The sequence below is a fragment of the Drosophila subpulchrella genome, chromosome 3L, assembly GCF_014743375.2.
Source record: "Drosophila subpulchrella strain 33 F10 #4 breed RU33 chromosome 3L, RU_Dsub_v1.1 Primary Assembly, whole genome shotgun sequence".
NCBI classification, from domain to species: Eukaryota; Metazoa; Arthropoda; class Insecta; order Diptera; family Drosophilidae; genus Drosophila; species Drosophila subpulchrella.
Window position 1 is genome coordinate 14467698 of NC_050612.1, and position 12406 is coordinate 14480103.

Sequence of the window (12406 nt, forward strand, 5' to 3'; positions counted from 1 at the left end):
CTCTCTGTATGATATCATCTTACGTGGTTTTCATTTCCCTACCAGTTTTTACTTTATATATGTGTTCTTTGTATTTCACGATTAAAGTGCTGAAATGAAAATCTTCTCGGTTTCATTTCATGTCTTCGATATGGCGGGCTCATTTCTGAGAAGAATTCGCAAATGGACAAGCGGCGAAAGCGTAGGGAAAGTAGCACTCCAACTCCTTGTGAAGCATGTGCAAAGTTTGCTTTTTTCTGCACTCGGGTTATTTATTTTTTTTTTCTTTCATTCGCCGGGGCTTGAAAGTTCTCGGGCGTACTTAAGGCGAGAGGACTGTGAGTGAAAAGTTGTGTAAGTGTTTTTAAATCCCTTTTCAGAGGGCGCCCGAGCGTCGAGTGCATCTCTCATCGAGTTGTCGAAAGACCCTAAATTATGCCAAAGTAGCCAAGGACATTCAGGTATTCATATATTCGTTTCCCCGGGCAATTAATGAGCTATCCTTCGCAGCCAACCAACCAACGCAAACCGATCCGTTTCTTATTTGGGTTGCCGGGCAAATGCGCTTAAATTTCATAAGCCAGCATCGGAATGCCCTGAGCTGCTTTTGGCCACCGCAAAAAGGGGAAATAAAAGGGGCCACTCCCTTCGGCACTCTTGGCCATGTGTTACCCACAAACACACCCACACACACACATTGGGACTACACCACATGCGGCCAGCAGCCAAAAGAATTATCGGGAAATGAAAATGAATTCCAGGCAGCCACCAGAACAGCTCATCTCCCACTTTTTATACCCGTTACTCGTAGAGTAAAAGGGTATACTAGATTCGTCGGAAAGTATGTAACAGGCAGAAGGAAGCGTTTCCGACCCCATAAAGTATATATATTCTTGATCAGGATCACTAGCCGAGTCGATCTAGCCATGTCCGTCTGTCCGTCTGTCCGTCTGTCCGTCTGTCCGTCTGTCCGTCTGTCCGTCTGTCTGTCCGTCCGGATGAACGCTGAGATCTTGGAAACTATAAGAGCTAGGCTATTGAGATTAGGCGTGCAGATTCCTGAGCTTCTTACGCAGCGCAAGTTTGTTTCAGCAGAGTGCCACGCCCACTCTAACGCCCACAAACCGCCCAAAACTGTGGCTCCTGCAGTTTTCATGCTAGAATAAAAATTTTAACTGAAATGTATTATTCTCATCAATACCTATCGATTGACCCAAAAAAAGTTTGCCACGCCCACTTTTACGCCCACAAACCGCCCACAAACTTCAAAAAATCGTAAATATGAACGCGGATATCTCGGAAAATATCAAAGATAAGTAAATGGGATTTCAGATTTAGATTCCGTAGGCTTGAGCGCAGCGCAAATTTGTCACGCGAATATGCCACGCCCACTCTAACGCCCACAAACCGCCCAAGCCTGTGGCGCCCACAATTTCCATGCTAGATAAAAAATTTTAACTGAAATGTATTGGTCTTGTCAATACCTATCGATTGATTCAAAAAAAACTTTGCCACGCCCACTCTAACGCCCACAACGCTTAAATCTGTCTACCGCCGGTAGGTGGCGCATTTCAATCTCGCTTTGCTGCTTGCATATCTCCATTTTCCTTTGGTCCCTTTAGCTGAGTAACGGGTATCTCATAGTCGAGGTACTCGACTATAGCGTTCTTCCTTGTTTTTTTTTTTGCTTTTTTCTTTATTGTTGTCGATTATTGTTGAGTTTGCCCAGCGTTGTCATTGTTGTAGTTGTTATTTTTTTTGAACTCGGGCTTTCTGTGCTAAATCCAAACCAAACCCACACCATCGGCTTTGGTACTTGGACAACTTTTGGCTCAAGGCTTTTAGCATTTCATAATGTCATTTGGCAAGAAGATGGCAGCAGCAGCAGAGAAAAAATGAAATGGAATTGAACACAAGCTGGCTGCAGTTTATATCCACACTTCATGACAGATATGGCATATAGCGAGCAGCTAAGGATCCCCCCTGCCAGTTTGGAAATGCTTCTTAAAGGCCAACCCAAATTTAAAGGACATTTATTCAGTTGAACTCAACTTTTTAAGGACTTTTTCAAGAGGAAAATATGATTTATCAATTCACCCTAGTCATTTCTCTAACCATTCAGATTGGTTCCTCAAATATAAAATCTACACACATATTATTTCATAATATATAAATTCAAGAACATAATGTTCCTAAATTACTTCAGATTTCTGGGATATAAAAGTTTAACAACAAGAACTTGTTCGGACAATATAAACATACTAAGCAGAAAGAAAACCAATTTGAAAAGAATTTATAGACTGCTGTATGTCCTAATCACCTAATAAAATATTTTACTTAAAACCAACAGCTAAAAAACTCAAAATATTTCTTAATCACAAAGAAATCTCCATGTTCTTGAAATTATTTTAAAATAGCTTTGTTTTTGATATCACAATACTTATGGCCCTATGAAATTTGCTTAACTTCCTACTAACTTTCTGAATATATTTTAATAAGAAATGGTGGCCTAGGCAAAAAAGGGTTCTAAGCTCAGCGTTTTGGAAGTGTATACATTTAATCAAACATATTATGCACGTTAACAGAGGCTAGATGTTGGCATGACTTGCTCCACAACGTTAGTCGAAACTTAAGCAAATGTCATGTGGCCTTTAATAAGATAATGGTTCCATTTTACACCCCATCCCATAGCGGTGCATATATGGTAACCCATATGTTCCCACTGCGTGCGTGAGTGGTGCAAACTTCTGCTGACAGCTCTCTTTTGCCGTTGGCCTGAGTATCAAAGCTGCTGTCTAACTAACCGGTGGCAAGATGAAAAAAAAAACAGAAGAGGATGGAACTTAGTTCCAAACTTTGCGCCAGAAATACGTGGCAAAAACTCAAATAAAAAAAAAAGAAACTAGAAAAGAAATGAGAAAAAACTCAGTTCGTTGGTCAGCGGCAAATAAGAAAACTGTTATTTTTGTGTCAAATAGTTTGGCCAACTGTCCACGTCCAACTTTCGCTGACAGCAGCAGAAGACTTTCTCCCCCTTTCACCTCTATCCTGGCCACCAACGCCGCCCCGCCCACTTCCCCGCCCGCCTTAATGCACTCGCTGCAAATTAATATTGCAGTTTTTCTTAGCCTTCTTTTCCTCCCGCCTGCCTTGGCAATAGTTTGAAGATGAGAAACTTTTTCCCCAAGAAGCTTGTAATACAAAAATTAGTTTCTTCACTTATTGAAATGTCAATGGAATGTCAAGCGTGCGGGGGAGGCAGGGGATAAAGGGGCCACGTCTCTAGCCAAATTGTAATTTCCACGTCTGAACATCTCTCTCTTGACTGGGCCCTTTTTTCCCGAGCAGCTTTTCCTCGCTTTTTGCCTTGGTTTTCCTTCTTTTTTCCTTATAGCTCCTGCTCTACGTCAATTTGCTTGAAATGCTCTGTGCCAAATGATTTAGCGTTGCACGGGGATTCCTCCCATTCATCCCCTTTCAGCCCACACACCTGCTCAAAGTTTTCAGCTTTTGTTTTTTGCGTGGCCTCAGCTGTTTGGCAGCGCGCTCATCAATTTGCCCTAATGATATCAGCGGGTGGAAATGGTGGCAGCAACTCGGAAAAAAAGGTGCGAAAATGAAAATTAAACAAAATTAAAAAAGGGAATTCCCCCGATAAGGACATAAAGCTAATGAGCTAAGCCATCCCGCAAACAAGTCGTGAAGTAGTCGGGGGGGCTAAACCGGAATCCTGAACTGGTTTAAAGTGGCTTATGTGTTTACACAGTTTTTCCTTTTCAAAATCGGCCGCAGGTCCTTTCTCCATAGCTGTTCTTAGCCTAATGAATGTCATCCTCCCCTGACTTCTTTTATTATTTTTTCTTATTTTAACTTTTTTGGGGCAGCTCCTTTCTGGTGTCAGTCAGAAGAACCACAAAGTCGCATAAATTAATGTCTTGCCACGCATTTAAAATGTGTTTAATTTGGTGTTGCTTGTGTTGTTGCCTCATGGGGGGTAATTAATCAATTTGATTGATCATTCCGATGGCCGCGAACTGCCCGGGGACTCGTCCTTTTTTTTCCTTCGGGGTGGGCAAATAAAGCGAATGTCAATATTGTTAATATTTAAGTACTTTAAATTATGCAAGCTCATTAAGCCAATCGAGCTGAATGCCAAATGCAAAAGTTGTAATCAATACGCCAAAGAGTGGGCTGGAAAACTTTATCATTCAATTTTCCCCAAAACCAAAAAAAAAATTAAAAAAGTGGAAAAAAGTTTGGCCTGCCAAAGTGTCATAAAAACTTTCTGGTTCTGTTGGCGTGAAAAAATGTTGAATGCACACAATGAGCTGACAGTTTAGTCAAATTATATTATCAGCAGAAATTTTCAGGGACCAAAAACTATTCGCAACCAGACAAAAATATGTCATCGAATGCCATCTATCCAAAGGGCTCAATATTTCAGCTGCTTATGATGTCCCTGCAATTGATGAAGTGGGGACACACACACAAATTGTATCGAAAATTCACAATTAAAAGGGGGAACGTCTCTTGAAAATTCATCAACTGGCAGGAACACTTGCCCACACCATCGGACTGGACAGGACTCTCCCATTACAGGGGCTCATAAGGAGCTTAACAGCAGCCCGGCTTGGTATTCCCCTTTGCCCCGCTTTTCACCGCTTTCCACATAGCCACATCCTGTGGACAGCGCAAAGCTTTTAAATCCCCCTCAAAGGACGGCCAACCCCCCTTTTTAAACGTCCCCAGACCCGCATTTCCCCACTACGTTACTCGCTTACTTAACAGAAAAGCTTTCACGAAGCTTTCAGCGGCATGTTAAGGCTGCCAGCAGGCGATTTACATTATTCAAACATTGCCCAGCACTTTTAGCTGTGTTTGCTCAGCGCCCAAGTACAGTGGTCGCTGGCTAGCAAAGAGTGGGCTGGAAAACTTTATCATTCAATTTTCCCCAAAACCAAAAAAAAAATTAAAAAAGTGGAAAAAAGTTTGGCCTGCCAAAGTGTCATAAAAACTTTCTGGTTCTGTTGGCGTGAAAAAATGTTGAATGCACACAATGAGCTGACAGTTTAGTCAAATTATATTATCAGCAGAAATTTTCAGGGACCAAAAACTATTCGCAACCAGACAAAAATATGTCATCGAATGCCATCTATCCAAAGGGCTCAATATTTCAGCTGCTTATGATGTCCCTGCAATTGATGAAGTGGGGACACACACACAAATTGTATCGAAAATTCACAATTAAAAGGGGGAACGTCTCTTGAAAATTCATCAACTGGCAGGAACACTTGCCCACACCATCGGACTGGACAGGACTCTCCCATTACAGGGGCTCATAAGGAGCTTAACAGCAGCCCGGCTTGGTATTCCCCTTTGCCCCGCTTTTCACCGCTTTCCACATAGCCACATCCTGTGGACAGCGCAAAGCTTTTAAATCCCCCTCAAAGGACGGCCAACCCCCCTTTTTAAACGTCCCCAGACCCGCATTTCCCCACTACGTTACTCGCTTACTTAACAGAAAAGCTTTCACGAAGCTTTCAGCGGCATGTTAAGGCTGCCAGCAGGCGATTTACATTATTCAAACATTGCCCAGCACTTTTAGCTGTGTTTGCTCAGCGCCCAAGTACAGTGGTCGCTGGCTAGCATCGAAAAAGCATGGGCAAAACGAGCCTGGGAGGTACATGTCACTAATGGTCGAATCAATTGGGAATAGTAAACCCTTTCAGGACCACAACTTCCTCTTCATTTCCATTCAATTTATCTAATGGCATCATCATTATCATTATCACCATACTTATTTATCAATGGTTGCCGTTTTTCGGGCAGCCATAGAAAGACCGCTCATCGCCGGCGGCCACAAACACATTTGCAATAGAAAACTTGGCTGGCTTATCAAAACACAACATCTACGCACACAAACACTGAGGCAAACTCATACATACACGTGACTGAGGAAAACGTGGTACCGTCTTAATCGCATTTGGCCAAGTTTTTGCTCTATTTTGCACAGAACCTTTTCTAGGGGCTTACTTTTGCAGTTTGTCGATTGCGGCCGGGAACTAATTGAAAGCTGGCCTGAGCTGCATTAGGCCGAGATTTGTGCTCGCATCACGCATACGCCATGGTGGCTTGCCGACCCCCCCCTCTCCTTCCTATCAACATTACTCATACGCACTGTGTGCTGGTGGGAGTTTTACTTTTATTATCATGTGAATGGGCTGGATGGATGGCTGGCTGGGGGTTAGGGATCCCTTTTGATTTGGGCAACTTAGAAGGTCTTAGGGGGAAGATTAACCAAGCGTTTAATCGCAGCTTGACACACAAAAACACATAAAACACTCACTCACTGTCTCTTTATATTCTTTTTTTTTATTGACATTTACTTGCTTAACGTGCTTGTAGCTCTCCTTTTATTGTTATTATTATTGTCGCGTTGGGTTTTGGTAGCTTGATTGTTGTTGCTGCTGCTGGTTGCTGCTTGCTGGTTGCTAGTTGCTATTTGCTGTCTGTCTTTCACGTTCAACAAAATTGCAATAAAGCGAATTTTTCCACACGTTGCATACTTTCGAGCGCCGCTCACTCACACACACAGACACACATGTTGTACATGTAGATGAGAGAAAATTGCAGTTACTGCCGCTCGATGGCTGAATTTTAAAACAATTTTTTATACACAATTTTCCATTGTGTGGCGGCGGCGGCGGCGACAGGAGAGTCTCTTGCAGGGGCTTCCCCCGGAAAAAAACTTTATTTATTGCAATATTTTCGTAAGTTTGCAAATCTGGCACGCGCACGCACACACACACACACACACAGATGGAGAAGCACACGCACACGCACGTACGCAGGCACACACACTACGGAAACGGAATTTCGGTTGATTATAAAACGACAGAGCAAAAGTTAGCGCATCGCCAGCAAAACAGCAAAACAGCAGAGCAGCAATGACAGCAGCGGCAAGCGGAGCGGAGCGCGAACGGTACTGGGAAATCGCAGCAGCGGGAAAAGCGGCAGAGCAGCCGAAAAGCAGCGGCGAAAGAGAAGCTTTCGCAGCTGGAAAATGAAGGAAAAGCCTGGAAAGCCAGCCCAAACCAAAGCCGAGAGAGAGAGTTCGGTTAAAGCGCATGCGCCGCTGCAGAAAAGCTGGAAAAGCCTTTTTGAGGAGAAAGAGAGAGTGAGAGAGAGAGGGGAAAACTAGTACCAGTGGGAAAATTCAGTTCTCCCTTTTATGTGTCAGTGTAACAATGGAAAAATGCCCCTGCTCCTCGAAAAGGGATGCAACTAGAGTTGCAGGCCTCATTAGTGTCAAGGCGACATATAAATTTGGCACTAACTAGACAAATTTCTTGAGTGGCCAATTAATATGCATATGCAGGGACCACGCCCACTTGGCCACTCGGCGAAGGCGTTACCGGCAAATGGGGGATAGAGTGCATAGATATAGTATATCATCATCATCATCATCGTAGCAGACTCATCTATCATCCCAGGGAGTTGCAAGATGGGGGAAAAAAAAGAAAGGAAAGAGAAAGTATTTCGGGGCTTTACATCCTGTTGTTGGCTGGGGAGTCCTGCGCCTGTCGTCCTGCTCTCTAGGTGTTCGAGTGTGTGTGTGTGTGTGTGTGTGGCAGTTTGTTTTTAATCAACGTAAACTGGGTCAGCTTTGGGGCTGCAACTAAAAATATCATTTATGCTGCATTTGACTTTCCCTTCTCATTTGCCTCGCCGTTTTTCGGCTTTGAATAAGCAAATACACATAAAATATATACCCATATATATACATATCCCTGATATACCTATATATATGTTTATATTCCGTAATATCAAAGATTTAACAGCGGCTTGAGCTTAACATTTAAAGGTAGAGGAGTCGGTGCTGTTAGTGTTACAGCTTCTGTTGCCACTGTTGACCCAGTTGGCTCTCTATAAATAGCACAGCCCACCAATGGGCGGGGGTCGAGGGGTCAAGGGGTGCCAGTGGGCGGAACTGGGTGTACGGACTTGGAGTAAGGGGGCTCTGGCAACGAGAATTTGAATTTGAGCCATTGATGTCGGATGCTGGCTTATGACGAATGCTGAGCGTTCGGTTAAAGAAATTGCATTCTCTGCGAATGGGAATGGGAAATTACATTTGGTGGCAGTCCATTTGGAGTGGGTAATGCAATATTGAGGAGGTGACTTTCTTGTTTCTTGTTGGGGACGCTTACTTAAGGTGAATAATGTAATATTTATGTGGGCGAGGTCAAGGAAGCGGCTGGGTATACTTTTTCTTATGCAGTAGGTAAAATAGTTATGAGCTGTAATTTTGAAGTTATCTGTTTAGGTACTTTATTATTATTGGACTTTCCATGCTTTAACCATTTTAGGTGATTCTTAACTTTTTCAGCAAATAAAAGCTCAAAGGCTAAAAATTATATTAGGTTTAAAACGATTTTTTGAATGAATAAAAATAATGATTTGATTATTATTGGTATCTTAAATTTGGAACTCAAGATACATTTGAACTTAATTAATATTGAATTAAATTTTTGGAAAACCTTAGAATATCTCAGGTTACTTCAGTTCAGTCGAACAAAGTTTATATGTAGTGCTAATACTATATACGAAGCATTTAAGCATTCGTTTTAAGAAGTACATCCCTCTTACTTAATGACAAAGAAATCAAATGAACGCTCTTTTCATTTACTTCAAATAGTACACATTCACACAACAAAAAGAAAATCATTTTCCAAAAAGAGTACTCACCTCTGATGATGTTAGATAGCACATCCTCGAATCGGTGCTCTCAATGGAAGCCTGTTGAACAATTCCGTAGCGTGACTCGCGATCGCTTAAATACTCTGATCGCAAACTATCCTGACGTATGAACTCGGCACTGAAATTTATAATTCGATTTATAGATTAATCTTGATAAGTTTATAATATATATATGTAAAGTTACCGTTGTTCTAGGGAATCAGCACGAGCACTTTTGTAGCCCGAATCATTGAGGCTGCTGTCCTGTCGCAACGAAGGCAACGAATCCCAGGGCGAACGTTTGTGCCCAGAGCCAGGAACCTGTTGGGTCATCATGCCATGACCCGATCCGGATCCAATTGTGGAGCTTCCGGAACGCCAGCCATCCGAGTGGCGGAACCACTGGGCCCGAGCCGATTCGCCAATGCAAGATGCGCATCGCGAGTTGGAGAAACTAAAGGAAAATCAAATTAGATTGGTTCTACCATTATATATTTGCTTATATAAATATAGCCCACCTGGAATTATGATCCGATAGATAGCCACGATCGCGTTCGCGTTCCCTCTCTCTTATCAACTCATTGCGATCACTGTAGTAACCATCACGATCGCGATCCCTTTCCTTATCTCGAATAGTAGACAATGGTCGATGCGGCGGCAATGGCAATGTGGAAGATTTGGCATTGGCTGTGGATAAAATAGGGCATAAAATCAAGTTAGTTTTATTCGATTTAATAGTTATAAATTCAATCCTAGTTGAAGGCATTCCAAAATCTATGGCAAGCAAATGCATTCGACTTATGGCTTCAGATCGCATCGAATCGTGATCGAGTGAGAGTTAGTTAGAGCATTTGAATCTGGAAGAGATCGTGCGGACTTGGAATGGAACTACTTACGCCTACGTAGTGGATATGGGCTGCGCTGGTTCGATCCGGGTAGGCTTTCAGCGAATTCTGATGATGGTTGTTGGGTTGTTGTGGTTGTTATTATTTTAGTTGTTGGTGGTGTTGTTGGTAGTTGTTGTTGATGTGTCGGTGGGCAATGCGAGGAGAGTAATGGATGAGCATTTTATGAAGCGACATGGAAGCAATTATGGTATATTGTTAAATAAAAGACCGTAGTAATAAATGTTCGTTTAAGGAAACGGAAGATCAGGATTAAATGTAAAGGTAATCGAAAACACTTAGATATTTCAAAAGTAAGTAAGCACTAGAACATTGTAACCCTATATATTATTTTTGTAAGTAAACAACTTTCTTTATAAAATACCAATATAAATCTATACATAGCAGTTCGATTTTAGGAATTCCTACTGATCTGTAAAAATGTCACACAAGGTGCCTAGAGACCTCAAGATTTTAAGAGCGATTAAAAATTGTAATTATATTTTGACAGTATCGCTTATAATAAGCAGTTTTAAATTAGTGCCTTAAATAATAATAATCAATAATAATAATATTATAATTGTTATTACTTTGATGTTCATAATGTTTGAATCAATGAACCATATGCTTCCCTTACAAAACTGGAATATTTTAACCCTTTTCGCTTGAAGTTCTTTATTGCCATTTCAGACCTTTGCCAATCCTTCTCGATTACCACATTCAACATTCCCATTCTTATTTAATCAGATTACCAAGCCATTCCGTGGCAGCCCACCTGCCCCCCGAGCAAAGCACCTGACTTTATTAGGCCGCTGACATGGGTTCGATTGGCTTCTGCGGACTGACTGACTAGCTGACAGGTTGTTACGTTTCCCGGTGAATTTCGCTACCCAAAAGCTAATTAAGAAAGAAATTCAATTAAGCGAAGCGAAAGAAACGGAATAACAAAACGTTCAGCTACCACAACAACGAGAAACAAAAGTGAGTAAAAAACCAACCAATAAAGTTAACACAAAAAACGTGGTATAATCTCGAGGATCTCGAGCCAGCTCACCCAGATTCTCCATGCTCTGCGAGAGCAGGGCCTCGAAAGTGTGTAGACTATACGACTCGGCATCCATGCCCTTGGCCAGAGTGTTCCTCAAATGCATCTCGTACTCGAGCAGCAGCCGCGAGGTGGGCGATCCCGGGGTGGGGGTCACATTCGGGGCCTGCTGATGATGGTGCTGATGGCGCGAGGATCGCTGCGGAGGTCCCTGCTGCTGCTGGGGATGCTGACCCGACGACTGCTGTTGCCCATAGGACTGATCCTGATCCGAGTTGCCATTACTAGAGCTCGGAGTGGTCGCATAGCACTGGTTGTCGAACATGACATTATCGGATGGGGGCGAACCCTCAATGCAGCTGCGTTCACGCTCCAGCTCCAGGTAGAGATTACGCGGTGGATAGCCACGTCCGATTTCATGCGAGGATCTGGTGGACAAGTAGTTCAGTTAGAGGCCTATATGTATACTTAACAAACCAACAAGAACACCCACCTCGAGCCGGAGAAGCGCGACGACTGACTGCTGGCCCGGCCCATCGTGTTGTTGTTCATGATGTGGTGGCCACCGCCTCCTCCTCCTCCGCCGCCGCCGCCGCCCATGCCCATCGCCATGCCATGCTGGTGCATGTGCGGCGGGTGGCCCAATGTCTGGGCCGCATTCGCATTGTAGTAGTTGTAGCGCCGACGCCCCATCTCCGGCGAGGTCACCGGCGACTCGGTGCTGGGCATCGGCTTCAGCATGCGCTTCAGTGTGCTGGTGTCCACGTTCATGTCCTCGGTGCTCTTGGTCTTCCGCCGGGTGTTGTTGTTGATTACGTTATGCTGGTGCATGTCGTGCGAGTGCGCGTCGCGTGTCTGTGGGTCAAGAGTGGGGGTGGTAGGTGGTGCATAAGTGGGTGGCTTAACTCGGTGGTTGCACACAGAGAAAGGTGACTTAAAAGCGGCATTTAGCAGCTACTAGTTGGACATTGTGGTTTTGCTTTCTCAGTGGAATTTATATTATCTCTAATCCTATTATGCCAAAATAATATTTATAAAAACTTTTCTAAGAAAAATATATTCTTTCTTCAAGATTCCAAAAAAATCCTTAGCTGCTTTTACTTGTTATTTATGGTGTTAATATTTCAAATATAGATATAGACTTTGAAATTTTTTTTAATTATCTAAATACTTTACAATCTGAAAGATCGTTAGAATATCAACTTGAGAAATGGTCTGAAAACTTTTCGTTACTCAAATTTGAAAAAAAATACTTGACAAATGAAGGAACTGCATATCCTATGAAAGAAATACATTGTCTAATAAATGACTTGCCTAAGATAGCTTTAAATATCAATGATGCATTTTAGCATTCTTTAAAGAACCTATTCTTGTTTTAGATTTAAAATAAATAATTTTAAAATTCAATTTCCCATGTGTATGTTTCGGATTTGACAGTGAACCAACCATATCATCGCCAAAGTCCTTGTTGCGAGTGCCGGTTCCCTTGGAGGAGGAGGTGCATGTGCCCACGCTCTGGTGCAGCCCTCCGCCGGCCTGAGTGCCCTCGCTCTTGGAGAGATCCATGTCCATTTGGCACGCAGACGGGTCGTCGTTGCCCACCTGTGAGCCCACGTGATTCTGGCCGCACATATCGCTGCCCACGTTGCCCACTCCGGTGACGATGACGCCGGGAGTGTTGGTATTCACGCCGGCATTGGCCACATCCTGCCTATCCTGCTGGCCGCCCTTCATCTGACGCGGCAAGGTATCTGAAGGA

At 43.1% G+C, this 12406-nt stretch overlaps 1 protein-coding gene across 10 annotated transcripts in view; it reads right to left on the minus strand.

Moving 5' to 3' along the window:
* LOC119555572 overlaps nt 1–12406 on the minus strand; it is a 91201-nt gene that overhangs the window by 72910 nt on the left and 5885 nt on the right. For 4 of the 10 annotated variants that reach the window (XM_037867036.1, XM_037867035.1, XM_037867025.1 and 1 more), the window contains 7 exons: nt 12094–12398; nt 11141–11502; nt 10657–11075; nt 9615–9671; nt 9237–9405; nt 8924–9172; nt 8728–8857 (listed from right to left, as the gene is read on the minus strand). In XM_037867036.1, the coding sequence (XP_037722964.1) occupies nt 8728–8857; nt 8924–9172; nt 9237–9405; nt 9615–9671; nt 10657–11075; nt 11141–11502; nt 12094–12398 (1691 nt within the window). Of the gene's footprint in view, nt 1–6365; nt 6910–8727; nt 8858–8923; nt 9173–9236; nt 9406–9614; nt 9672–10656; nt 11076–11140; nt 11503–12093; nt 12399–12406 lie in introns of those variants that run through there. The other 6 variants (XM_037867038.1, XM_037867037.1, XM_037867027.1 and 3 more) reach the window with 3 other exon arrangements.